At 55.8% G+C, this 25,838-nt stretch overlaps 2 protein-coding genes across 2 annotated transcripts; both read left to right on the forward strand.

Moving 5' to 3' along the window:
• The first annotated feature begins 357 nt into the window (after positions 1-357).
• LIN28A (lin-28 RNA binding posttranscriptional regulator A) lies at positions 358-14,624 on the forward strand. The gene is made up of 4 exons (XM_088178111.1): positions 358-394; positions 1,418-1,680; positions 10,030-10,214; positions 11,228-14,624. The coding sequence occupies exons 1-4, from the start codon at positions 358-360 to the stop codon at positions 11,439-11,441; spliced, it is 699 nt and encodes a 232-aa protein (XP_088034237.1). The 3' UTR covers positions 11,442-14,624.
• A 756-nt stretch (positions 14,625-15,380) lies between these two features.
• On the forward strand, positions 15,381-25,543 carry DHDDS (dehydrodolichyl diphosphate synthase subunit). The gene is made up of 9 exons (XM_014890592.2): positions 15,381-15,448; positions 16,392-16,475; positions 17,266-17,382; positions 17,926-18,068; positions 18,669-18,785; positions 18,967-19,068; positions 19,716-19,830; positions 20,872-20,979; positions 23,783-25,543. Exons 2-9 carry the CDS (start codon positions 16,413-16,415, stop codon positions 24,017-24,019), a joined length of 1,002 nt encoding a protein of 333 aa, XP_014746078.1. The 5' UTR covers positions 15,381-15,448; positions 16,392-16,412; the 3' UTR covers positions 24,020-25,543.
• Positions 25,544-25,838: the final 295 nt, after the last annotated feature.

Consider the following 25,838-nt stretch of genomic DNA (forward strand, 5'->3'; position numbering starts at 1 on the left):
GCCAAGGGGCTCGCCCGGTCCCGGGGTGCTCGCCCCACTCGCGGTGCACGGGATGGGGCTGGGGGCGCAGGAAGACCCCGCAGAGCCACCCCGTGCCCCTTCCCCCGTCCCACCGGACCGCAGGTGGCTCCACTCGCGGGGAGGGGGCGCGGAGAAAGGACGGGGAAGCTCCCCCCGATGTCCGGGGGTCCCACCTCCAGCCCCCCCGCCCGGGTGTCACCTCTTCCCTTGACAGGTGGCCTCGCCCCTAAGTGCCCTAAGTGTGGGGGGGTCAACCCGCGACCCCCCCCCCGCAAATCCCTCCCGGAATGTGTCGCTATTAGCGGGGGGGGTTAATTAGGATCACGTGGGGACGGGATGGCGGAGCAGGGCCCGGCGCCCCCCGGCCCCGCGGGTGGGTCCTGGGGGGGGGGGCGGGGGCTGCTATTGTCTGCGAGAATTTGGGAGCCTTTGAAAAAACCCTCCCGCTCCCTCCCACCCCTATTGTTGGAGTGAAGATGGAGTCAAACCTCTCCCGGCTCCCTCCCGGCGGGGTCTAAGCTGGGTTTTTTTGTTGTTTTTTGGGGGTTTTTTTCCTCCTTTTTTTTTTTTTTTCTCTTTTTTTTTTTTGGCTGGCCTGATACCCTCAAAGCTGGCCGAGGAGGAGGAGGGAGGAGGCGGTAACAGCCACAACTCGGAATTTGCAAGCGAGTGTCGGGATGGGGTCTGTTTCCAACCAGCAGTTTGCAGGTTAAGTTATATTATTGTCGCAGCCCGCCTCGGCTCCGCGATTATTAATAACGAGGGCAGAGCCCGGCTGGGGGGCGCAGGGACCCCCCCGAGCCCGGCCCAGCCCGTCCCGCTGAGCCCCGGCAGCGCGGCCGGGCCCGCCGGGCCCCTCTGCCCCGCGCAGCGCTGGGGGGCTCGCAGGGGGGGAATTGTCGGGTTTTTTTTCATCCCCCCTCCAGCCCCAGGATGACCCCAGAAGTTTGGGGGCGTTTGGGAGCGCGGGTGGGACGGTGCAAGGGGGGAGATGCTGACGGCGAGGGAGAGTTTCTCCAGCATGGCTTGCTGGGGGCAGGGGGGTTTCGGGTTGGTATTTTGGGGGAGTTTTCCCCCGTTTTAAAAAATTTTTATTTCAATATTTTGATTTTAGAAAAATAATTTGGTTATTTTTCCGTTGCTCGTTTGGTCTTTTTGTGCGTGTGTCTGGGATTTTTAACATTTTTTCCCGTTTTTAACATTTTTGAAGGAGAAACGGATTTAGGGCTCCCACTCCACGCACTGCTGGGTCCTGCTGGCAGGAGCTGCCTTCGTTTCCCGGGGTGACCCCCATGCACACGTGGAGGCAGAGCTCATCTCTCTGTTGGTTTTTTGGGGGGGGGTTGGGAAATTTTTTTTGCGTTTTCCAGCCTGGGCGCCCCGAGCAGGATTTGAGGTTCCTGTGCGGGGTGTGCGGGGCCGGGGGGCACCCGCGGCTCCCCCAGCCCCGCGGCTCAGCGGCTCGGGGGTCTCTCGCCAGGTGCGAAGCCGGGCGAGGAGCCGGCCGGAGACTCGCCCAAGGCCGAGAACGAGTCACAGCCCCTGCACGGCTCCGGCATCTGTAAATGGTTCAACGTCCGCATGGGCTTCGGCTTCCTCTCCATGACCGCCAAGGGCGGCGCGACCCTGGACTCCCCCGTCGATGTCTTCGTGCACCAGGTACGGGCCGGCCCCGCCGGGGGTCCTGGGCAGGGAGGGGAGCACGGTCCGGAGGATGGAGGTGGGATGGGGACCCCCCGGGCGGGGGAAGCGCAGCCGCAGCCGGGGCTCCTCTCCGGGACCGGCCCTGGAAGCTGATCCCGAGTGATTTCATTTTCCCGTCGCTGCTCCCGGAGCAGCCCCTGGGGACCGGGATCCCGGAGCAGCCCCTGGGGGCCGGGATCCCGGAGCAGGTGCCCGCGGGGCCGGGGGGGTTGCGCCGCTCGCCCCGACGAGGGACACGGAGGGACACGGGCGGTGTCACCCCGGGAGCCCCGAGCCCGCCGGGGATGCGCTATTGGGAGTTCTCCCGCTGGAGCTCATCCCGGGACTGGGAATCTCTGCCCGCGCCCTTTGTCCCGGTCCCGGGTGGCACAAAGGCGCCGGGTTTGTGTCCCTGCGGATCCTGTGTGACAGTGACAGCCCCGTGCCCGGATTTGCCTTTGCCGAGCGGGGAAGCCCCACGCGAGCCGGGGACCCTGCACGCAGGGAAGTCGTGGATTAGGAGCTGAAATTCCTTGAAGGGCCCGGATCCCTGGGGAGGATCTGCCGGGAGATCCCCCCGGGGCTGGGGAAGGGTTTGGAGATGGTGCCCGAAGCGAGCACAGCGCAGGGAGGGGATGTGGGCTCAGCGCCCTCAGCTCGGGACAGCGGCTGCCGCGGGGCTGGGGAGCAGAGTGAGCACGAACGAAGGGGGCACGGGAGTTTTTGGGGCAAACACGGGGGGTTTGTGCCGCGATTGAGAGCAGCACCACGGGGCTGGCTCGGGAAAGCCCTGGACCAGCCGCCTTCAGTGGCTGCTGCTCCTCAGGGGCCCAAAGCCCCCCAGACTGGGTCCGTCCTGTGGGCTGGGGTGCAGGACCGAGCCCCTGGGCTGTGAGGAGCTCCTGGGGCAGCGGCTCCCGGGGGTCCCTCACTCCCTGCCCACGAGTGGGGGCTCCAGGCAGGGCTGGCAAGCAGATGATGGCCAGGGGAGATGCAATGCCTTGGTAGGGGCTGCCATCGCAGGCACAGCTGGTTTTGGAGTCAAGGGCTCCAAATCAGCCAGGGGAAAACAGATCCTGGTGTTCTCCAGAGAGCAAATGGGCCTTTGCATCTCAATGTGGCACAGCGGGACCCAGCGCTCCCGGGGAGAACCTCCCGCCCTTCTCCCGGGGTTTATTGCCCCCAGACAGTCTGGTTTCCTGATTGCTCTTGCTCACATTCCTGCAGGGGAAGAGAATTAGCTGGGGTGTCTCTGTCGAGAGCATCCCACTGCCCGGAGGGACCTGCAGCCTCCCGGTGCTCCCCGATTTCTAAGGTCGGGGGAGCCGTGCGATCCCGGAGATTGCAGCGTTTGGGAAATACAGGGAACTCTGGGAAAAAGCGATTTATTTTGGGTAGCAGAAGGGCCGGGGGTGCTGCAGCAAAGGGCTTGGCACCACCAGAAGCTTTGGGCTGATGGAGAATTCTTCTCCTCCGGGTTTCGCCTCCTGCTCCGCTCGCTGGTGGCACAAAGTCTCTGCTCTCCTGCAGGAGCAGCCGGAGGCGCTCCCGGTGTCTCTCCCACTGCAGGTCCTCGGAGAGGGATCAGCTCATGCTCCCAGCGCGGCCTCGCTGCTGTTGGTGGCTTGCAGGGATGTCCCGATGTTGTCCCCACCCCAAACGTCCGGGTCCTTCCCAAGAGCTCCGCTCCCGGGGAGGGAATCAGGGCAAAAGCCACCAAAAGCCACCCAAAGCCGGGGTAGCACCGCTCAGGGCTCGGTGTGCCCTGCCCAGCACCCAGCGCCCCAAAACAGCTTTGGGGCTTAAAACTGCAGAGCCCCCAAAACCCGCTCCTTCCCCTCTTCATTTACATATGTGAATGATGACCCACAGGAAGTAATTGTGGGAGAAAGAAGGGAATTGGCCTCTTTAGATCTATTAAATCACTTTATTACAGGAACCAGGTCTGAATGGCCCCTCTCTGCAGGGAGCGCGTCTCCATCTCCCTCTGCCTTTATCTGATCACAAAGAGATTAAAATCTCGGCAGGACAGGAGACTAACAGGGCTCCTTGGGGCTGCCTTTCCCTCGCATTGTGAGCTAAAAATGAGGCATTTGGGTTCAAATGCCTCCCCTGGACACTGGAGATGGATTCATTTGGGGGCTGTGAGGAGATAGGAGGGATGAAGCAGAGGGGAGCAGAGCAGATCGTCCCGGGGAGGCGAAGGGCTGAGCAGCACCCCTGAGGAACTGGGGACGTTGAGGTGGCAGAAATTGGGCTGGTGATGGTGAAGACCCCCAAGGTGCAATGGTCCCCTCGAGATGCGGCTCCCGGGCACTGAGCGTCATTTACAGGAGCGTGGAGCTGCCTGGGAAGGCAACGTGGGAAGAGGGAAAGGAGAAAATCAAGGCTCGGTGCCCCTGCTTGGAGCTGGAGGAGCAGCGGTGACCAGCAGGGCTGGGATTTGGGGTTGGGGTCTGCCTGAGAGCAGAGGGGAAGAGGATGTGCAGTGCCTGGAGATCGCTGCTCTCCACAGCTGGGCTCTGCATTCCCAAGCGTTTCTCCAAGCCAGCAGGTCTAAATCCGTGATAAACGCAGTTTGTTGGTTTTTTGTTCCTTCTCGTGATTTCAGCAAGAAATTCTGCTGGGCACCGTGGGTGCCCGTGGCTGCAGGGTTTGATCAGTGGCATCTCGGTGATTTAGTCCTTGCGGGGGGGGGGGGGGGAACATAAAACTGTGCCCGTGACTGGACCTGCTGGGGCTGGGATGTGGCACTCGAGCCTTCCTGAGCATTGCTGGGCACATCCCAGCACGGGAGGGAATTCTGTCCCCTGTGATCCCCGGGGGTCGGGACAGGAGGAGCAGCTCCAGGGGATGGGATGGGATGGGATGGGATGGGATGGGATGGGATGGGATGGGATGGGATGGGATGGGATGAGGGGGTGGAAGGGGCATTTTGGACGCCGGTTTTGGCTGAGCCGACCTGGGCTGTCACCCCCCTGTGCATGCGGCCAGGATAATAAAAATAATAATCCACGTGAGCATGACGTGAGGTCTTAAAAAAAAGAAAAGAAAAAAAAAAAAAGTGTTTGGAGGCTGCTCCGTCCCTGCCTATGCAGGAAAGGCACAAGGGACAATTTTTTCTGTCAGGGAACAGGACCCAGCCTTTCCCTGCTGCCCCCCCCGGGCTGGGGTGTGGGGCAGGGTCCGAGCGGGGAGTTTGGGTTGTGCAGAGCTGGGGGGCAGCGAGGGGAGGGAGGATCCGCTCGGAGCAGCTGTTTGCAGCAGTGATGCTCCTGGAGGGACACGTGGGTGAAATCTGGATTTTCCCGCTTCCCCGAGCGCAGCTCCGCAGGACCGGGGTCACCCCCAGAGCTGGGCGGGCACCCCGCGACCGGGAGCAGCAGAATTGCAAATCCCTGGGGATGAGATCGTGGAATCCCAGATTAGTTTGGGCTGGAAGGGACCTTTAAAGGTCATTTAGTCCAACCCCACTGCGAGGAGCAGGGAACCCCCGCTGAGATCCCCTGGGGTAGAAATGCTCTTTGGAATCTCTGGTGTTTTTCGGTTTTTGGTGGGGGGAGAGGGGTAGTAGCAATTTCTTTGCTTTTGTTTTTTTTGTGGTTTTTGTTTTTGTTTTTTTTTTTAATAACCGCTGGAATGAAATTGTATTGCGCTGCTTGTGCGCCGCGTCCCGATGGGAAATAGTGAAAGAGAGTGGCTTTATTCCACCCCTGAAACTCCCTCAAGACGCTCACACACAAAAAAAGCCTCCTGTCTCTGTCTAAAGATTAACTGATGGCCGCAGGCACATCCCTTCCCCCAGCTCCCCTCCCTGCCCCAGGGAGAGAAAACACCCTGGAATGGTCTCCGAGATAATATGGCCCAAATGAATGGGATGGCAGCCGGGATGGAGCCCCTGTCCCCGCCGCCCCCGGTTCCAGCTCCCACCTTTCCTTCTCCCTGTTCCCTTTCTCCCAAAAATGAGCGGGATGGAGCTGAAAAACGCGCGGTTGCTCCGGGCCGTGTTCGTGCTTTAAGATGGGAGCACAAAATTCATACGCAGCCACTGATCCCAATTAGCTGCCCCTGAGAAGTGCAGGAAGGTTTTGGTGGGGAAAAAATACAACCAAGGGAGCTAAAAGGATTTAGGACAGGAAACTGATGGATTAAACTCTGTGGTAGATGCCTTTTTTTTTTTTCCCCTCGGAATTGGTATCTAGAGTTTAATTTTACTGACTTGTGGTGGAAAATTAAGAGTAAACATCGTTGATTTGGCAGGGAAATGTCTTTATTTTGATTTTAGTTGGAATCGGTAGGGGTCCTTAGGGACATTGCACCAGATGACGGCGAGGGAGGCAGCGGAAAGCCTTGGTAATGTTTTGTTAAATCCTCTGCGCTCTCCCCGAGGGCTCCAAAGGCATCGCTCTCCTTATCTCTGCACCAGCCCCCGGGGCTGAGGGAGGACCCCCTTTCCCAAGCACATCCCCCCGTCTGTGCAGGAAGGGACTGGGGGGGATTCCTGCCCCAAACCCTTCACCCCCGAGCCCAAACCCAGCACCAGCCCAGCCCCTGGAGCTCCTGGCACCGGGCAAAGATTTGTGTGTGATTTGGGGACAGGGACGGCGCAGGCTGTGGAGGCAAAGGGACATTTCCCCGCCGTGCCTGGGGACTAGGGGCACTGCTCTGTGAGAGCCCAGCCCTGCCAGGATCTCCTCCGGGCGCTGTGTGCCATGGGCAGTGCCCAGCCGAGGGGAGAACTGCTCTGCCATGGCTGTCCTGAGGCCGCCGCGCCCCCGGGGCCGCGGTGCCAACATCCAGAGGTGACAGTGCCACCAGTGCCTCGAGAAGCGGGCAAGTGCCAGCCCCTGCACCTCGAGCTGCTCCCCCTGACTGTGCCGAAGCCCCTGGGGCTGGAGCTGCTTCCCCTGGGATGGGCCCTGGGGGTCGTGGGGGGCTGAAGGCGGCCGGGACAGGGGGGGTTGAAACAGAACAAGGCATGGGGTGGGGGACAGGGACTCTGTGGCTCTGGGGACAGAGTGGGGGCTGCACGGTGCCTGGGGGCACTGTGTGGGTGCCAGCTGAGCCAGACAGGACAGACACGGACAGGACACCCCAGTGATGGGGCCATGGCCCCTCCGAGGGCTCAGCAATCCCTGGGCTGCTTTTCCTGACCCTCCTCTGCAGACTGAGGGAAACTGAGGCACGGGCACTGCCTGCAGCCGGGCTGGGCTGCCCGAATTGCTCAGGGCAGGGCTCAGATGTACCCCTGGCACAGCTTGGCACTGCCACCAGTGTTCCTGCCCGTACCCCCGCATCCCAGCCCGGCTCGTTTTCCAAGGGATTTCAGTTTAAAGGGCTCTGCAGAGCCGAGGTGCAGTGGCTGCTCCGCCCCGGGCCCCGCTGGACACAAAGATGGTTTGATTGAGTGGCCGGGGCTGGCTGGGAATAAACGTCCCCTTGTGTCGTGCTGGGGACAATGGTGACCCCGGGGCCGGCCGAGCCCCTCCGGACCCGGCAGCTCGGGGGGCAGCGGTGGCGTTTGGGGCGCCCCACGGTGCCATCGCTTCGGGACGGGAAATTGGGATAAATGTGGGATCTGTGGTGAGGGATTCGCTGCGTGGGAGGAAGAGGAGGGATGAAGGCACCCGTGTGTGTGTGTGGGGGGGTCACCCAGTGCCGGGGGTGGGCAGCGCTCGGCCGCTCACGTGCTGCGGCTTTGTCTGCCCGAAATAAGCGGGGATGCGGGAAGGGAGGGTGGGGGAGCGGGGAGGTGCCCGCTGTGATGCCCGGGGGGCTGAGTGAGGCTGTGCCAGCTCTGCCTCTGTCCCCTGTGCCACCGCCTCACTCCGGGCCCTGAGGACCGCGAGGAAATCTCCCGCTGGGCTGCGCTTCTTTTGGGATGGGCGATGCTGTGACCCCGAGCCCAGGGCCACCCGACACCCCCCGTACCAAAACCATCCCCCCCCAGGACTGACCCCGCAGCTCCCCCAAGGGACGCAGAGCCCAGCGGGCGAGCCGGGCACGGGCTGATGTGCGGAGGGGCTGGAGGGGGTCAGAGGGCCCGCGGCCATGCCGGCCACCCTTCCCCCCCCGCCGGGGCCTGGAACTCCTGGAATTTGGGCAGCGGGAGCGCGGCCGCCGCCGGCCCTTTGTTCTCCTGGCCGGTGGCTCCCGGGCCTGGCCCTCCCCTGCGCTCCCCCTCATCCCCAGCATCCCCGGCTCGCTCCAATCCCCCCCTTCCTCTCTTTATTTTTTTGGGGGGGGGTGTGGGTGTGTGGAGGCCTGGGAAGGCTCCGGCTTTGTGTGTGGTGTGGGACAGGGGCTCTGGGCCCCTTCCTTTCAGATGCAGGAGGTATGCAGCTAATTCAATGGGCTGCAGTTTGATTACCTATCTGATAACAGAGGAATGCCAGCAATGTGTGTGTTTTGGGAAGGGGGCAGGGGGGATGCGCAGGGACCACCAGCCACTCTGCAGCTCACATCAAAAGGCTGCGGGGGGGGGGGCGGGGAGCTGGGGCGCCCCGGCCTCTGTCCCCCCCCTTCCCTGGGGAGGGGGCGTTTCCTTTGGCCTTTTGGCGGAGGGGGCTGGGGGGGTGCTTGTCATCCTCACCCGCTCCTGGAAAATAAATCGCTTCCCCGTCATGTTGTGGCAGCTTCTGCCTCATCCCTCCTCTTCCTCCAAGTGGGGGTGACGGGGCTGGGCTCTGGCGGTGGTGCCCGAGGTGTGGCTGAGCTGGGGGAGCTCTGGGGTCCCCCCTGGCACGGCTCAGCTTCATCCCGAAGCTCAGGGTGAGCGCCTGGGAGTTTTCATCCCTGCAGTGTAAACACAGCTGGGCCAGCTGGGGCTGTAAACGCCCTGAGAGGAGCCACGGGAGGTGCTTGGCCTCGTCCCCCGGCCTCCAGGGCTGCCTCCCGTGCCAGGGAGTGATGCTCAGCCCCTCCTCACCCCCAAACCCCTGGGGCTGCTGTGGCTATGGGGTAAATCCCCATCTGGGGTAGCTCCCATTGCCCAAATCCCCTCAGAGACAGAGGCAGGGCAGGGTGGGAGGCTGATCCGGGTGCTGAGGAACCTCTGGGATGTGCTGGTGCTTTGGGCACAGATTCCTGCATGAGGGATGCTGGGCTGGGGAGCAGTGGCTGCGAGACTCTGTCATGTCCTTGTTGTCATTTGGGACCTCAGAGTTTGGGGTTTGGCTCTGCCTTTAGGCAGCTCAGAGAGCAAAGGAGGATCTTTGGCCACTCGGGATCCCATCCCAGCAGCCAAGGGGATCCAGGCCATGGGGGTGACTTGGCCCAGCACACGGGGTCTGAGCTGGACCCCCAGGCACAGACAGGGAGGGGAAAAGCAGCACAAAAAGGGGTCTCAAGGGCTGTTCCTCGAGCCTTTCTGTGTTCCCTTTTCTCTCGTGCCCACGGGCTCACGGACATCCCACAAGACCCTGCCAAGAAAAATTCACTCTTACAACCCAACAACTCCATTTCTTCCCTCTCTGCTTTTACACGAGGTGTTTCCTGGGGACTCCTGGTGACATTTGGAGTGGGGATGGGAGCAGCCCGTGCCTGCCTGTCCCGGGCAGCGCTCACACGGAGGCTCGGTGTGGAAAGAATGGGAGAGCTCGGCCCACGTGATGGGAACTGTCGGGCCATGAATGGGGGAGATGCTCCATTCATAAATGCAGGGTCGTGCTGCAGCCGCGCAGGCGTTGGGAATCCCCGGCCGGCAGGAGCTGCTCCTCCCTCTGCCAGCAAATTCCCTTTAATTCCTCGCTCATGCTCGTTTTGGCTCCGCTGGCAGAGCTGCGGGAATGCCGGGCAGGAATTGCTGAGCTGGAATTGCAGAGGATGCTCACGGCACAGGGGGTTGAGAATTGCCAGCTCCTTCACCCAGCTCTGCTCCTCGGGGATTTGCTCTGCTAAAATGGACAGAGCCCCTGGAAGTGGAGTGGGTTTTCCTGTCCCCTCACAACCCCCCTTCCCAGCCTGGGTTTTTCTTGGCTCCCCTGCTTTGATTGTGTGGTGATAACCGATGTGGAGTTCCTGGAAGGAATGGGAGAAGCTCCCAGCAGCGATAATCCTGTGCCAAATGGCTGCTTAATTAATTACTGCAGGCACTTAAAGGGCTTGAGCTGAGGTGAGCCGTGCCGAGGGGCCGGCAGCGCCAGCTTCCATCCCCTGGGTTCATATCATTGTGCAAAGCCTCGAGATTCTTTTGTATTTAAAAATAAACCAAAAAGGAGGGACAGGCAGAGGGGACATTTGCAGCTCTTGTGCCACAAGGGCTTTGTGCTGTCCCTGAACCCCCCCGCTCTGTGCTGACCCCCTCTTCTCCCTGTGCCCCCCCAGAGCAAGCTCCACATGGAGGGGTTCCGCAGCCTGAAGGAGGGCGAAGCTGTCGAGTTCACCTTCAAGAAATCATCCAAAGGTTTGGAGTCCATCCGGGTCACCGGCCCCGGGGGCGTTTTCTGCATCGGCAGCGAGAGGAGACCCAAAGGGAAAAGCCTCCAGAAGCGCCGATCCAAAGGAGATCGGTAAGGGCTGAGGAGGGGCCGGGGCTGAGCCCTGCGGGCACCCCGGGGATGGGATGGGATGGGATGGGCAGTGCCCCCCGGGATGGGATGGGATGGGCAGTGCCCCCCGGGATGGGATGGAGAGCAGCTTCCTGCGCTGGTTAATGAGCGGCAGATGCAGCTCGGTGGGGAAAGGGCAGGGAAGCAGCAAGGGAGGGGCAGAGGTCAGGGACACCCCGGGCAGAGCTCCCCTCGCTCCCAGCCGTGCTGGGAACGTTCTCCAAGAGGAGCCTTTCCTTGTGGGGAGGAAACAGCCAGAACTCCTGACAGCGTCTCCCGCAGTGGGATGGGAGCCCCGGGCAAGTTTCTGGCCAGCTCTTCATCCCCCTCTGCCATCCTCTCCATCCCGGCTGCCCGGGGACGCCTCATCCCAGTTTTCCCAGTGGATGCTGTCCACTCCACTCAGCTGTTCTCATAAACAGGTTTTTTTTAATTAATCAGAAAGGAATTGTGAAGGAAAAGGAAAGAGAAAAGCGTTGTGACCGTCCTACCCGGATGCAGGATTTAAAATGGACACGAGGCAGCTCCCTCTGCTCCGGTGTGAGGGTGGCACCCATGGGACGAGTGCTGGAAGGCACAGCCCTGTGAGAAGCCACCCTTGGGGCTGTCCCCACACGATGGCAGCTGGGGATGTCATTTGTTCCTTTGCCTGTTCCTGGGGCAGTGTAAGCCCGGGACTGGGGTCTGGACACACAGCAGCCAGGACAGTGATGGAGCCAGAGGGGTGGAACCCCCAGGATCCCGATTTTGTCCCGGTGTGTGGCTCAGTGCAGTGGTTTGCTGCCATCTCCTGGGTACCAGCAGCACCATTGAGCCCCAATTGGCCGTGCTGGAGCTGGGGCTCAGCAGGGACCAACCCTGGGGCCACCACCCGCCCCAAAAGCCGAGCCCAGCTCTGGCTAAGAAGCCAGCTGGGTCCCGGGCATGGTCACACCATTCTCCCGTCTCATTTTATTTCTCCTCACCTCACACAGGTGCTACAACTGCGGCGGGCTGGACCACCACGCCAAGGAGTGCAAGCTCCCTCCGCAGCCCAAGAAGTGCCACTTCTGCCAGAGCATCAGCCACATGGTCGCCAACTGCCCCGTGAAAGCACAGCAGTCGCCCAGCTCGCAGGGAAAGCCCGCCTACTTCCGAGAGGAGGAGGACATGCACAGCCCGGCCCTCCTCCCCGAAAATCGGGAATGATGGTGGGTGGCAGGGAGAGGGGGCTTCCACCGGGATGAAAGGCTTTGGCAAGGCAAGGGGCAGGAGCGGGCAGGGCGGGTGGCAGTGCTGGCAGCGGGGACCTGGTGTCCCTGCTCAGACCTTTCCCCCGTGCCCAGGCTGGGAAAAGCCCTGCTAGCATCAGGATGGCTTGTTCCAAAACAGGGGAAGGCAACACACTTCATCCCGCTAAAAACCCCGAAAATATTTGATGAATCTTTATTCTTTTCCTAAGTTAAGCCAGGCAGTCGTGTCCTGGGGAGGAGGAGCAGAGGGGCAACATCCCAGGGAGGAGCTGGTGGCTCCTTGTTCTCCGGGAGGGAAAGGCTGGTGTGGAGCAGCAGGGACACGGCCGTGGGCCGGTCCCGCGGGTCCCTCTGCTCCTCGTGGCTTCTCGCTGTCAGGGAGGGGTGAGGATTTACGGTTTTTCCCCGGTTGCTCCATTCTGCCAGCAGCAGAGCCCGGATTTGGGCTCAGTCAGGATGACATGGATCATCCCTCAGGGCTGTTCTAACACCACCTGCTTGTGGGCAGCCTGGGGGAGAGCAAGTCAAAGCAAAACCGCTTTTATCACCCTCATCCTCCCAGAGAGCACGAGGTGCTCCATGCAGCCAGCTCTCCCCTCTCAGGCTTCTCCCAGCCCCTGGAACTCGGGAAACACCTCTGCTCCTCCTGCCCACGCCACGCTGTGGGGCTGAGCCTCCCCAGGGACAGGGGATGAAGCTGTCCTGGGTTTGTCCCCCCTCCCCACAGCCCTTCCCAAGTCTTGCCTTTATTTATTGGCCCCGGTGGACCCCCCCTTTCTCCCGGGGAGCCCCCCCGGCCGTGCCGAAGCCAAGGCCAAGTGAAAGCTGCACTAGGACGTGCGTGAATGACGTATCTTTGGGTTTGTTCGTCGTCTTTGTTTTGGGTTTGTCGTTCTTTTGGTTTTTATTTTTTTCTTTCTTTTTTTTTTTTAATATAAATATTCTGGGTTTGTATTTTTGTATATTTTAATCTTTAAGAAAAGAAAAAAAAGAAAAAAAAAGGAGAGAAAGGACATAATTCCTGCAACTTATTCTCAGGTATTCGAGCAATCTCAGGGATAAAATGCCTCTGTAGCCCAGTGCTGGACAGAGAGGAGGGTTTTTTTCTAACAGCACAAAGAAATAATGAAGTTTGTATTGGAAGTGTAGATCTACCTCACTGGATGTTTGCTAGGTGGGCTGACATGTTGTCGAGCTTTTCCAATGTGTTTTTTGGTGTGTTTGGGATTTGTTTTCTTTTGAACTGTATTTTAATGGTCTCTTTCCCTTCCCCATGCACTGATGGAGGCATTTGGGTCTGTGGATCCGTGTGTGGGGATGGAGAAGCCAGGCAGTGCCATGGGCAGGGAATGGCTGTTGGCTCCCTGAGTTCCTCCAGCCTGGTGGCTTTTGAGGAATGTCCTGATTCTGTCTCCTGTTTACTCTCACTCCTGGTGGGAGCACTCCAGTGCACCCCGTGCCTGAGCCCTCCTGCTGCCCCACGGGCTGGGATGTCACACAGGCTCCCAGCAGGCTGGGGTCACGATGGGGGTCCCAGCCCCATCCAGGGGGACAGAGGGGGAGCAGGCAGTGACCAGGGAGTGTTGGGAGACAGGGCTGCCCTCAGTCCCTGCCCTTCCTCACCCTGGAGCTCAGGGCTGGCTGTCCTTGGCCTCCTGGGACAGGGTTCCAAGTCTGAGGGAGCTGCAACTGCTCCACCTTTTTCTCCTTCCTGGTTTGCCTCAAATGCTGACCCACCATGGCTGGGGGAACTCTGGATCCCAGGTTTTGGGGTATGAACGCTCCTCTTGCAGCCCAGGGGGTGGCTGGAGCCTCCCCAGGGAGGGTGTCTGGCCGTGGGCACATTTCCTGCTGGTTTTTAGTAGCAATAGGTGTAGATGTGGGGCAGGGTTGGATCAGATAGGAGCACCCACTCCATCCCCGGGGATGGGGGACTCTGGGGGGACTCACTGAGGCTGCTGGAGCCTGGTGACCCCCAGCACGTGGGCATTGGGGGGGATGGAGAGCAGCCCCCAGCTGCTCCCTGCCCTGCTCCAGTAGTTTAGGGTGAGGTGGTGGTGTCTTCTTGGGAGAGGGGGGAAGGACTTTTAGTTCTTGACTAGCAACGGGGTCTGTACAAAACTGCTTCAGGAAAACAGCTTTAGTGTGACGGGGTAAATGCAATAGAGCCTTGGGGGGTGAGCCTTGGCCTCCCCCCGGCACCTCGGCCGTGCCAGGGAAACTGCTGCCCCCCTCATCCCTGTGTCTGCCTCTCATCCCTGTTTTTATCCCCTCAATTCCTGTGTCTGCCCCTGAATCCCTGTCTCTGCCCCCCTCATTCCTCTCTGTCCCCTCAGTCCCTGCCCCCTCAATTCCTATCCCTGCCCCTCATCCCTATCTCTGCCCCCTCATCCCTGTTTTTGTCCCCTCATTCCTGTCTGTCCTCAAGAATCGTGTAGGACCTTCCCCACCCCTGCTCCCACTTTAATGGTTTGGTGATTTCTCTGCCAGGTGTCTTAGTGTGTGTAAATACCTCTGTAAACCTTTCCACTTTCTCTCAGTATTCTTGATTATTGTTTACAAAAATAAGAGGAAAAAAAAAAAAGAAAAAAGAGAAAAAAAAATATAAAATATCCAAAGCATCTAATAGGTTATGGAACAGGGAGATGGATCTGATCTCCCACACAGAGCTGCCAGATGGGAGCTCTGTAACCATCCCTGTCCTGGGCTGAAGCAAACAGGGAATCGCTCAGCTTTCCCCCCGGGGTAAAGCTGGGATCTAAGAAAACAGGGATTTTTATCGGTGGTGAGAAGCCACACTGGAGGAGATGGGATTGATTCGCATCTCCTTGCGTTGGCCATTGTGGTTCTTCCCTTCTGCTGACAATAATTAACTAAATTGCTGCATCATGGCCCACCCTGCCCACGGGCACTATGCATGAGGGGACAGCCGGGGAGGATGGGGCACGCTCAGGGTCCTGCTGTGACACGGGAGTGTTTGAATGTATGACAAATAAAACAAAGATGCCCCTCACGAGGGGGTGTCTGCCCTGGGGCGAAAGCCTTGAGTCCCAAAAATCTCCACGAGGAGAGGGAAGAATGTAATCCATGTTTACTGCTAGCAACCAAAGCGTTGGTGTCAAAGCCGTGAAGTTTGAGGAGTGGGTGGGAGGGAGGGGATGGCTGGGGTGCCTGTGTGTGTGTGGGGCTCGGGGTGAGTTACTCACACTTCCCAAAGTCATTTCCTGGAGTCCCTGCAGCGACATCCTCAGCTCCTGCTGCTGCAGGTTTTCCCCCCTCTGTTCATTTTATTTTTTGTTTTTTTGTACCAACTATGTAAAATGTGGGGTTTTTTTTTCTTTTCTGGAAAAAAAAAATTAATAAAGACCATGGGCAATGGCTGCTGGTGATGTTCTGTGCGTGGTTACTTTTGTTTTGAGGAGCCCAGACCCCAAATGGGGGGTAGCAGGGCAGGGGGGTTGTGCTGGGAACCACACCCCACCTCCCCTTGCAGCCCCCCAAAAATGCCCCGGCCCTGTCACAGAAACACACTCTGCTTTGGGTGGAAGGGACATTAAACTCCATCCTTCCTTTGGCTGCTCCAAGCTCCGTCCAACCTGGACACTTCAGGGATTCAGGGGCAGCCACAGCTTGTGTGGGCACCCTGTGCCAGGGCCTGCCAAAGGGACAGCTTCTTACCAATCTGTCCCTGCTCTGTGTCCCTTTGAAGCCATTCCCTGTGTCCCGTCCCTCATCATCTCCCTATCCCCTCCCCTCAGTGCCTCCCCGCCATCTCTCCCCGTCCCCTCACAGTTCCCGCCCCAAATCTCCCCCCGTCCCCTCACGGTGCCCCCCCCTCCCCTCAGCGCTCCCTGCTCATGCGCGGCCCCGCCCCCGCGCGCCCCCCCGTGGGCGCCGCCGTGTGACGTAAGCGGAAGGGCACGTCACCGTCCGGCGGAGGCTGAGGCGGCGCCGCCGGCGCAGGTACCGGGGCCGGGCGGGAGAGCCGGGGCTTACCGAGGTTTACCGAGGGCATTGCGGGCGCGGTGTGTGTGTCCTTCCGCCGTGTCTCTCCCGCTGGCGGCCGCGTGCCTCCCCTCACGGAGCCGGCGGGGGCCCAAGGGACGCCCCGTTCGCACCGTGCCTGGGAGGGCCCGGGGGGCTGCGGGGAGCGGGGTAACGGCGGGGTGTGCCTGTGCCTGTGGATATGAATGTGAGTCCCGCTCCCCGCCGGGGCCCCGGGGGCTGGAGCCTCCCGGCTGTGCCCACCCGGCCCGCGGAGCGAGCACGGCCCTCGCTGCCGTGCCCGGGCTCGCAGCCCCGTGTGAGGGTTGTTCTTTGGGGTGACGGTGTCAAACCGCGTGTGAAGGGCTGCTTGCCGGTATCTGCCCTTTGGCAGCCGGCGATGGCGCTGGGTGTGCTCAGCCCGAGCCGTGCCAGGGGAGCACTGAGCTGTAGGAGCAGCCTGGGGTCCAGCAGTTCCTCGCTGTAATGTTCTGTGGTGCAGCCGTGGGCAGGGATCCCTTCCCGAGGGAGGAGGCAGAGAAAGCCCGCACGAAGAATTAATTCAGTGTAACTCGATCTGCTGCTGCCCCTGGATGCTGGGATGAAATCCAGGCCGTTGGGTCTGGGCTGTTTGTGCTGGTGGCACCCCGACCTTGGGGCTGTACGAACCAGTCGTGCAGGCTGGAGGACTCAGGGATGGTTTTCCTTGCACCAGCTGATGCAGAATCCACTCTGATGACACAGCTGGAAAATTCCAGAGCCTGTTTCTGAGCTTCCCCACTGCCTGATTATCAAAGGACTCCCACAGACAACATAAAGGGCTCCAGAGCAGCAAAGTCAGAGCTGCTTTTTCCCAAGTGGTTTGTTTGCTTTGGGCTCAATCACTTTTAACCCCTTTATTTTCATCTTCTCTTTGAAAAAGGAAAGGAGCTCTTGGTGAAAAATGTCGTGGATCAGAGAGGGCGAGCTGAGCATCATAGAGAGGTTCTGTGCCAACATCATTAAGGTAAGGGATGGATTTGGGGGGATTTTGTGGTGAAGAGCTGGCAGGTTCTTCAGGGTGGCTGCAGGGCTCTGGAAAGGGAGCGTTGTTGGCAAGGGTACATTTAGTGCTGGCACTAAATGGATGTGCATCCTTAAACTGCATCCCAGGGTGGGAGATTACTTAGGCTTAGCTTTGCAAATGAGCAAGGCTGCAGGCAGTGCTTGCCAAGAAGGATTTGTGGTCTTGCTGATGAAGGCAGGCCATGGAAAGGAGGGAGAGAAGAGAGATCCTCACGTTGGGAGTTTAAGGAATGAAGCTGAGTATTGGAACGAAAACTCAGCAGTTCCAGGAAAATTCTCTCCTTGCTCAGGCTGGAGACTGCTGGTGCTGCCCTTGTGAAGCCCAGTGAGGTCAGTGGAAAGGAACACTCCTCTTTGTGGGGGGAAGTCCTTACGACCTTTTCTTCTTTCCTCTGAAGTTGTGTCTGTGAAAAGGCTCTTGAGCTCTGAAATTAAAAATGCAGCATAAACCCCTGTGATCCCTCCTCCATGGCTGCAGGGACTGAGAGCTCCTGAGCACTGCAGCTCTCTGTGGTGAGAGAAATGGGGAAGGCAAAGCTGCTTTTCGGATTAGACAATTGTCAGCACCGAGCTCTTTCTTTGGAGCCCCTAAACTGGGCTTGGCAGAGAGGAAAGGAGCACCCTGCTCATTGCAGGGACACAGCACTGCACTCCTGGGAGGGCTGCTGGGACAGGGGGCTGAGCTCTCTGTGGTGCACAGCCCTGCTCACCTGCTGCTCCCTGTTTTCCAGGCAGGTCCCATGCCCAAGCACGTCGCCTTCATCATGGATGGCAATCGCCGCTACGCCCAGAAGTGTCACGTGGAGAGGCAGCAGGGACACTCTCAAGGCTTTGATAAGCTGGCACAGGTGGGAGAATGTTTTCTGCCTTTGTGGGGTGGAAGTTTGAGCCGGGTTTGCTGCTGGGCTGGTGTCCTGTGTTCCTTCTCTTCACTGGAGCCAGGCCTGTGCTTGGAGCTGATGTTCGTCATCAGGATTCTCAGCTTCAGCTCCTCCCTCTCTGTGGTATCTTGCAGAGTCATTCTGTTCAGCTGCTTTTTCTTCTGTTTTGCACTCAATTAAAATATCTACCTTCCAGATCTCAAGGCTTTTATTTCTGTGAAACAGGTTGACTTTCTTAGAAAAGGTTTTGAAAGGTACAGTATTATATAATTTACAAACCAGTGGTGCTTTTCCAGGCTGGTTGAGTCCCCTTTGATGGATTCTCATCCTCAGGTAGTGATATTTTCATCCTGTTCTCTAGAGCGAATGTGCAATTCACATCTAGAGGTTTCCTATTTTTGGCAGTTATTTCTTTTGATCCAGCCCTGGCCTGGTGGGGAACCACAGGAAGGTTTTCCATGGAGAAGTTGTGTCTTGCTGACCCGATTGTTACATTTTGTCTTCTTGCAGACCCTGCGGTGGTGCTTGAACCTGGGCATTCGGGAGGTGACAGTTTATGCCTTCAGCATTGAGAACTTCAAACGCTCCAAGGAGGAGGTGGATGGGCTCATGGACCTGGCCAGGCAGAAGTTCAGCCGCCTCCTGGAGGAGCAGTAAGAGTCTCCCATGTCTGTGTCCCACAGGGTGGAACTGGAGCAGGACATGAATTGCAGGGATGTTGGGAGAGTGGATTAAGTGAGGAGAGCCTTGCCCACCTGCAGTCAGAGATTGGAGGGGCTGTGCCTGCCTGGGCGGGGGTAGAGGTCAGTGCATGCACACTCGTCCTGCATGTGAGATTTGGGACAGCTGTGCCATCCAAACCATGGGGACAAGGACAGCTTGCAGATAAACACAGCGTGCCAGATGTTGTTTTCATGAAATATCAAAGCTTTGTCTTAATTTTTGGTTAGTTAGAGGTGCCCAGAGCCTGTGGTTGTATTCTAAGCTTCCAGAGGTAGGGATGCCTGATCTGTGATCATTTCCTGGTCCTTTGGTTATGTCTGTACCTCAGGAACTGGTGTGGGGAATGATCCCTGTGCCTTTATGGAACAGTTTGAGGTGATCAAATCTCAACCAGATTTGCACACCTGAAAACCATTCGGTGGTTTTGCCTTTCTCCAGTTCCCAGTTTTGCTGAAGCTGTGGGTGAATGTTGGCACTTGTGCAGTGGAGACTGATGTGTTTTCTGTGGTCCCCACTCTGGTTGGGTGCAGGGAGAACCTGAAGAAGCACGGGGTGTGCATCCGTGTCCTCGGGGATCTGCCCCTCCTGCCCGTGGATATCCAGGAGCTGATTGCCCAAGCTGTGCTGGCAACCAGGAACTACAACAAGTGAGTGACACCCAGCTCAAGGAGCTGAGACCTCACATCTTCCTCCTCTTCCTGAGGGCTGGGACTTGTCAGACATGCTACACCTCTTTTTTTTTTTTCCTTTTTGGTCCTACAAGCACACATCACTGTCACCTGCTGGACCTTCCCAGGATGAGCCTTTCACATCTTTTCCTCTTTGCAGGTGCTTTCTGAATGTCTGCTTTGCATACACATCGAGGCATGAGATCAGCAATGCTGTCAGGGAGATGGCCTGGGGGGTGGAACAAGGACTGCTGGAACCCAGGTAATAACTCTTGGCTTTCTGTGTGAGGTTTTTGGATGAATCCTGCCTGTCTTACCACTCACACTGCATGAGAAACCTCTCAGAAGCCAAGTGGCTTTTAAATAGATCTCATTAAACCAGTGTGACTGGAACAAATGACTTAAAGTTACTATGCAATGTTTGGCTTTTATTATTTCAGTTGCCATGGTGATAGATACACAACCAAGACAGAAGAGAAATTAGGTCTATGTCTTAAGTTAGTTTAAATGTGAAGGCAGATTTTATGCCACAACAATTGGCTGCTTGGCTGACAGTCTTAGCTATGAGGTCAAACAACAGATGAATCATGAATGCTGCACTGTTCCTCCACCCTGAAGGAGAAGGAATAGTTTCACTCTGCTCCCTGCTCCAGATGGAAGCCCTCACAGTCTGCTTCCACCACTGTGTTGTGTTTCAAAGAGTGGGATGCTCTGGGGCTGAAATAGCACTTGGAATAGCCTGTGGAGCAGACAGCAGTGTCTGTCAGATGGAAGTGGATGGCTGGCTGTGCTTCAGCTCCACCACCCAGTTTTAATTTGCAGCCCCGAGTTTACATAAAACCCCTTAATTCTGGTGTGCCACATGCATCAGGTCAGGAAAGGGTGTGATAAACTGTATCTGTGTTTTAGTGATGTGTCTGAATCACTGCTGGATAAGTGTCTGTACACCAACAACTCCCCTGACCCAGACCTGCTCATCAGAACCTCTGGAGAGGTTCGCCTCAGTGATTTCCTGCTCTGGCAGGTAAAGTCTCTGTTTTCTCCTTGGCATATTCCATCTTTCCCTCAGAGAGTGGTGTTCCACTGACTCCAGGTGCAAGTGGATGTGAGGGGTTACCTAACTTCCAGAATGGACTGAGTGCTGAGGCACCTCTGAACAATCTGTTTCTTACAGAACTGTGTTTGCCTAAAATCATAAATTCTCATCCTTTTGCTCCTCTCCTCACCTTTAAGTAATTACTTGTTTGTAGAGAACATTTGAGTGCAGTGCCAAAACCCAACTGCCTTTAGGCAACCACATCAAATGTTCCCATTCCAAATTATTTAATTGGCAAGTTCTTAGAAGTTGTCTGGCCTGAGCTGTGCTTACCTACCAAGGCATCCCCTCTCCTCCCCCTGGTTTTGGGCACACCTATTCCCTGGGTGGGTATTGATGCTATGAAATAACACTTGTGGTAGAGGAGTCCTGTTATGTGTTGGATTGTTTTAGCAGTCATCATAGGAACGTATTTACCTGAAACTGTGAGGAACCTGGTGGCAAAAATAGGTTTTGACTTGAAATCTTTCATCATCCAGCTCAAGGATATCTTCAGTGCACCACAACTCTTGGCTTCATGAGGCAGTTTAAATGCCATGAGTGGGCAGTAAGGAATATCATGAGATGTCATTTGAAGAATGGCTTAAATGTCATGTCCTGATCCTCAGTTCAACTGTTATTCCCTTAGCCTTTGGTACTCCAGTGTTGCTATTTTAGGTTTTTTATAAGTCTGTGATGCTTAAGCTATTAAAAATACCTCTCTGAAGACCAACACGGCATTAGAAAGGATTCTGCTGATGCCTTTGCAGGAGTGGATGTCCCAGCATTACAAACTAATTAGAAGGACTCTACACTCTGCAGTTTCAGACTTTCCTAGCTGGTTTTTGCCTCACTTTAAGTAGAATCTGATAACACAGCCTAGGTACAACCTTTGTGGGGAAAGTGGCATAGTTTGCCCAACAGAGTTGCATCTTAATGACTTTCTCTCTGGCTCAGGGATTAAATTGTTGGTGATCTTGCTTTCTGCAGACATCCCATTCATGCCTGGTGTTTCAATCAGTCTTGTGGCCAGAATATTCCTTTTGGAACTTGTGTGAAGCTATCCTTCAGTTCCAGATGAACCACAGTGCTTTGCAGGTAAGGGAGCCTTGGGGAAGTGGAAAGCCCAGCCCCATGTGTTACCTGCACAGCAGCTGCAGATCAGGTGAGAGGCTGCAGAGGGGGAGCAGTGCTTGTTAGTTAAGATCTTGTTTCAGTAGCAGCTCCTGTGTTGCTGTTCCTGCACCCCTGTGGCTTGTTACAACGTCTTGGTGCTTGGCCAGACTCCTCTGCTTTCAGCAAGACACAGAAATACCCAAAGTCAGCACTGTCTGTGTTACTCATGGCTCATTCCACCAGCTGGAGCATCTGTCCCAGACCTCACACCCCAGTGAGCACTCCTGGTCTGCCACAGGCTGAAATCTGCCAGTTCAACTCAGACACTTCAGCAGTGCTGTGAGCACAGGCTGCCTTCTCACTGGAGCAAGCAGGGAGTACTCACAGGCTCTTCCTCTAGCCCCACTGTTGTTTTCAGGCCTGTAACAAGTGGGTTTAGAGTTTCCTTTCTGGGAGCTGAAATGAGGCTGCTGTGAGTCTGTGGACAAGTGTCCTCTTTCTGGTGGGTCCACATGTACCTGCTGAAGGGATTGTTCCTGTTGCTCACTGACATTGTTCCTCTCCTTTTAGATGTGTTGCTGTGAGCTCTCCCTGGCCTGGGTCTGGTACAGCTGGCCAGTTCAGTAGTGAGATAGTAGTTTGGCTCCTTTTAAGCAAAACAAGTGTGGGAGCTGGAGCTCTTGATGGAGAAATGTGGGGGGCAGCAGCCTGGGACACAGGGACAGCAGTGACTGGCAGAAGCACCTCAGTGTGGCACCTCCAAATCTCCACCATATCTCGCTGCTGGATGTGTCTGTTCCTTAATTATTTGGGTCCTCTTTTTAAAGACAGGCTTTGCATTGCCCTTTTCTACCTTCAGGGACCTTGCTCACCCCTGAGAGTTGTCAAAAAGATTATAGCCAGTTGTGGTTATGGCTGAATTTAATCAAGTGCAGCCAGTCTGGCAGCATCCAAACTCTCCACGTCTTTAACCTCTTTTGTTCCTATTTCTGGCCCAAGCCTGCCCTTTTCCTACCAGCAACTCATTGTGTTAGTACAACTAATGGCAGTTCACCTTCTGCATGAAGAGGGAAGCAGAAAAGGCAGTAGTGTTTGTCATTGCCATGAGCTTGGCCTCTGTCTGGAACAGTAAGGTCACTGTTCTGACTTTGCTCCTGGTGCTGGTTTCTGACAGGCAACAAATGCAGCTTCTGTTCCCAGCTATTCTCATCTTTTCTTAGTTCTGGTTGGTGGCTGGATGTGTTCATGCCATGCTATTATCAGGGTTTCTCATTGTCCACATTTGTTCTCTGGTCAGTTTGCTCCCTGGAAGGGCCACTTTGCAGTGTCTGAGGCTGTCCCTTTTTTCCAGGGAACCCTCACAATTGTGCAAAGGGAGGACTTCTCCCTCTGAGGAACTGAGATTTAGGAGCTGGTCTTTCTAAATTTAAAATGGGTGATCTTAAAATCCAAAAGAACTCATGAAGCAAATTCTCTTGGTGGAAAGGTTGCTGTCAGTGAGGATGGTGGGGATTTGCTGAGGAGCCAGGATGTTTTACAGCAGCTCTGTGTGCTTTGGGAATGTGCTGCAGCTTTTGGGATGTGGATGCACAGCAGGATGGAAGGGGAGACAAGGTACAGAAACCCTCCTTGATTTGGAGGTATTGGATAAAAGATCCTCCTTCCATCAGCATCACTTTTAATGGCTGCCATTTTATTTCCCAGCCTGTTGCTCAGCATGGAGTCCCAGGATCAGCTAGACCCTGCTTTTGGTACCTGGTAGAGCTCAGGAAGGAATGCAGGACCCTGCAGTGCTGAGCCTTTTCTGGGCAATGAGCAGAATTGCACTTTGAGGGTGGAAATCTTCTGCTCAGCAGGCTGATGGTCCTTGTAGTTCAAGTCAGCCTGGAGTGCATCCATTCACTGGGTTTGCTGGGGATATTTCTGTTCACATTCCCAGCACAACAAAAGCTGATTTCCAGAGCCATAGCTGCCTTGGGCTCAGGGAGAGTGTGGGGATGAGTGAGTCAGGCTCTCATTAGAGTAATTATTCTTCTTGCTTGTTTGAAAGACTAGCACTTCCCAAGTGTGTGTGTGTATCAGTCTATGTCACAGTGACCAGTTTTTAAAAATAGAACTTTAATATTCCTGCCTGCTGATGTGTTTTTGCTGTTGGAAGCTGCAGGCCAGGACATGTGCAATAAGGAGAAATCTAAAAGTGATGTTCGACAACAAAATATTTGAAATACTTGAAGGGTAGACAAGGATGGCTCCTGCCTTTGCCTTTCTCCTGCCGTGTCTCAAGCCAGTTCACTCTTAGATCACAGAAATTTGGGAATGCTGAGCTTATTCCTGATTTTGTCTTAAAGCTGATTAGCTCAATACTGGATCATCTTAAAGAATTGCCCTATAAGTGATGGTTTGGAGTCCCCTAAAACCTTTCAGCAGCCAGGGGAATACAATCAAACATGCTGTGCTAACACTGGTGAGGGTAAGAGTGTGCATGTGTGGGGTTCTAAAGTTCTCCTGTGGCTGTTCCTCTCTGATTGCAATACCTGAGGGTTTTCCCACAATCTGTCCTGACTTTTATCTGTTCTAACTAGGAGTTAATGCTCTGAGCAGAGTCCTGACTTGGAGGGAAGGCCCAGAAGGAGATTTTTTTGTAACCAGTCTGCCTCAAGGTGGAAGAGGCAAGACCCAGAGCCAGCCTTGAGTGACCCTGCAGATGCATGGCCAGGCAGGTGCTGCCACCACAGGTGAGCTGATAGGCCTGGGAAGCTGCTAACACTGTCTGTTTTCACTCCAGAAGGCCAGAGACTCCTACCTGGAGGAGAGGAGGCGACAGCAGATGGAGAGGGACCAGGCTTACGTGAGCAGGAAGCTGCAGCAGGAGGGGAGCTCGTCCCACGGGGACTCGCGGCGCCGGCGGACGCTGCTGCAGAAATGCACAGCCCTGAGGGAGGAGAGGATCCAGGGCTTCCTGCAGGCCCTGGAGCACAAGAGAGCAGACTTCTTTGAGAGATTGTGTCCAGTGTCTGCCTGACACAGGTGCTGGGCTCTGGGGAGCACACTGTTCACAGGGAGCAGCTGCTGCCCACAGGGACTGGCTCAGCAGGGCCCTGCCCTGCCCTGGGCACCCGGGGCTGCTCCAGGACTGTCCCAGGGCAGGGGTGGCTGCTCTCAACTCTCCAGGCTGCGATGCTGCTGCTGAGGAACGTGGTGCCGTCCTGTGTCACCTCCCTGCCCTGGGGACCTGCACCCTGCGGGGTCCCTGACCAGGCCAGGTGTTCTGGTGACAAGAAGTTTTAACTGCAGGGAGCCTCCTCCAGTTCTCTGGCTCCTCCTGAACTGGCCCAGCCAAACCAGTCCTGTTAAATCAGCCTGGGCTCGGATTCTCTCCATGGTTTTGCAGTAGGGAATCATCTGTTGAGATGTCCTCTGCTGTCCCATCAAGAGAGCCCTGCTTTCTGCAGGGAGGGGATTATTCCTGGTGTCAGGGACATTCCCACTGCCTCTTCGGGCACAGCATCTTGTCTTTTCCCCACCTGACTCTGCTGGGTTGGATGTATCCACTCCTGGTTTCCAGAGAGCCAAAGGAAATGTTCCCAGCCTTGCTGTAGTGAAAATTAAGCTGCTCCAAAGCTGCAGCAGGTTCTGAGATCTCTCCTGAGCAGTGAATGTGGGGAAAATCCAGGTGCAGAAAGTGTTGGACCACGCTGACCTCCTGAGCAGGCAGGAAAAGAAGGATTGGTTGGGAATGAACCTTCTCAGGAAAGAAAGGAAATTGGCTAAACAAGGTGATGGCTACCATATGGCAAACCCTCTGAGGGAGTTCCAGGGAATGAGGGTGGGTGTAATTCAGGAATACAGTAGCCAAAAAGCAACCTCTGACCCCAGCCAGAAGGGTTCAGAAGGGCTGCTTGGCTGATATTGAAGGGAGTGGCCAGAGCAGCTGTGGAGTGTTACTTGTTCTCAGTTTTCCATTGGCAGGGAGATGGACAAGCTGATTTCCAAGATTGTTTCTGTCTCTGATTCCTCCTGGTTTCCGTCCCCATCATCTAAATAACTGAAAATGTCTTGATTTTTTGCTCCTGATGCAAAAACACAGGTGTGGCACTACCAGCTGTTGCTGGGCTTCAAGTGTTTCTTCTTACCTCCAGGTGAAAACCACAAAATGCAGATTTAAAAGCCTTGTAAGTGCTGCACACTGAGCACTTGGCCTGTGATTGTGAAGAGAAGAATTGTGTAGTCAAACTGGGAATAAAATATATTCATACCAAAGTTATTTAAAAAATAACCTGAATGTTTAAAGGTATGTAGAGCTGCTTATTTTAAGGTGTGATGAAGCTGGAATCCAGATTTAATATAATAATATTTAATCTGTGACAGACTCCTCATGTGATTCCTGTTAGCTTGGGAATGATTTGAAGGTTATTTTTACAGTGTAGTGTGAGCAGTTTGCTGACACCCCAAAGCCTGCCCGAGTGAAGCTGTGTGCAGGTACCACCTCTTGTGTGAGTAACAAAGAGAATTTGGATAAAAATGTGCTGACATCTGTTGATTTTAAGCTTCTTTTGCTGTATTTTATTTTCTCCATGTTTCAGGAAACAGTGTACTCTCCATGAGATAAAAAATCTCCAGTCTGCTTTGCCAGGCTGATGGGGTCTCTTCTACTCAAAAAATGCATTTTTGTCTTAAGAAAAAAAAAAGGTTTTCCATTGTATTATGGCTCTACAGGTGATGAAAACCACAGTGGTGGCTTTCCACAAAGTACTGGTCCTGTTGCAGGTGAGGTAAGTGAAGGATCTGGTTTATAAAATACTTGTATGGGAAGTTTTAATCCATTTTATAGAAGCCATTGC

The sequence above is a fragment of the Sturnus vulgaris genome, chromosome 24 (genome assembly GCF_052056855.1).
Source record: "Sturnus vulgaris isolate bStuVul1 chromosome 24, bStuVul1.hap1, whole genome shotgun sequence".
Classification (NCBI taxonomy): Eukaryota; Metazoa; Chordata; class Aves; order Passeriformes; family Sturnidae; genus Sturnus; species Sturnus vulgaris.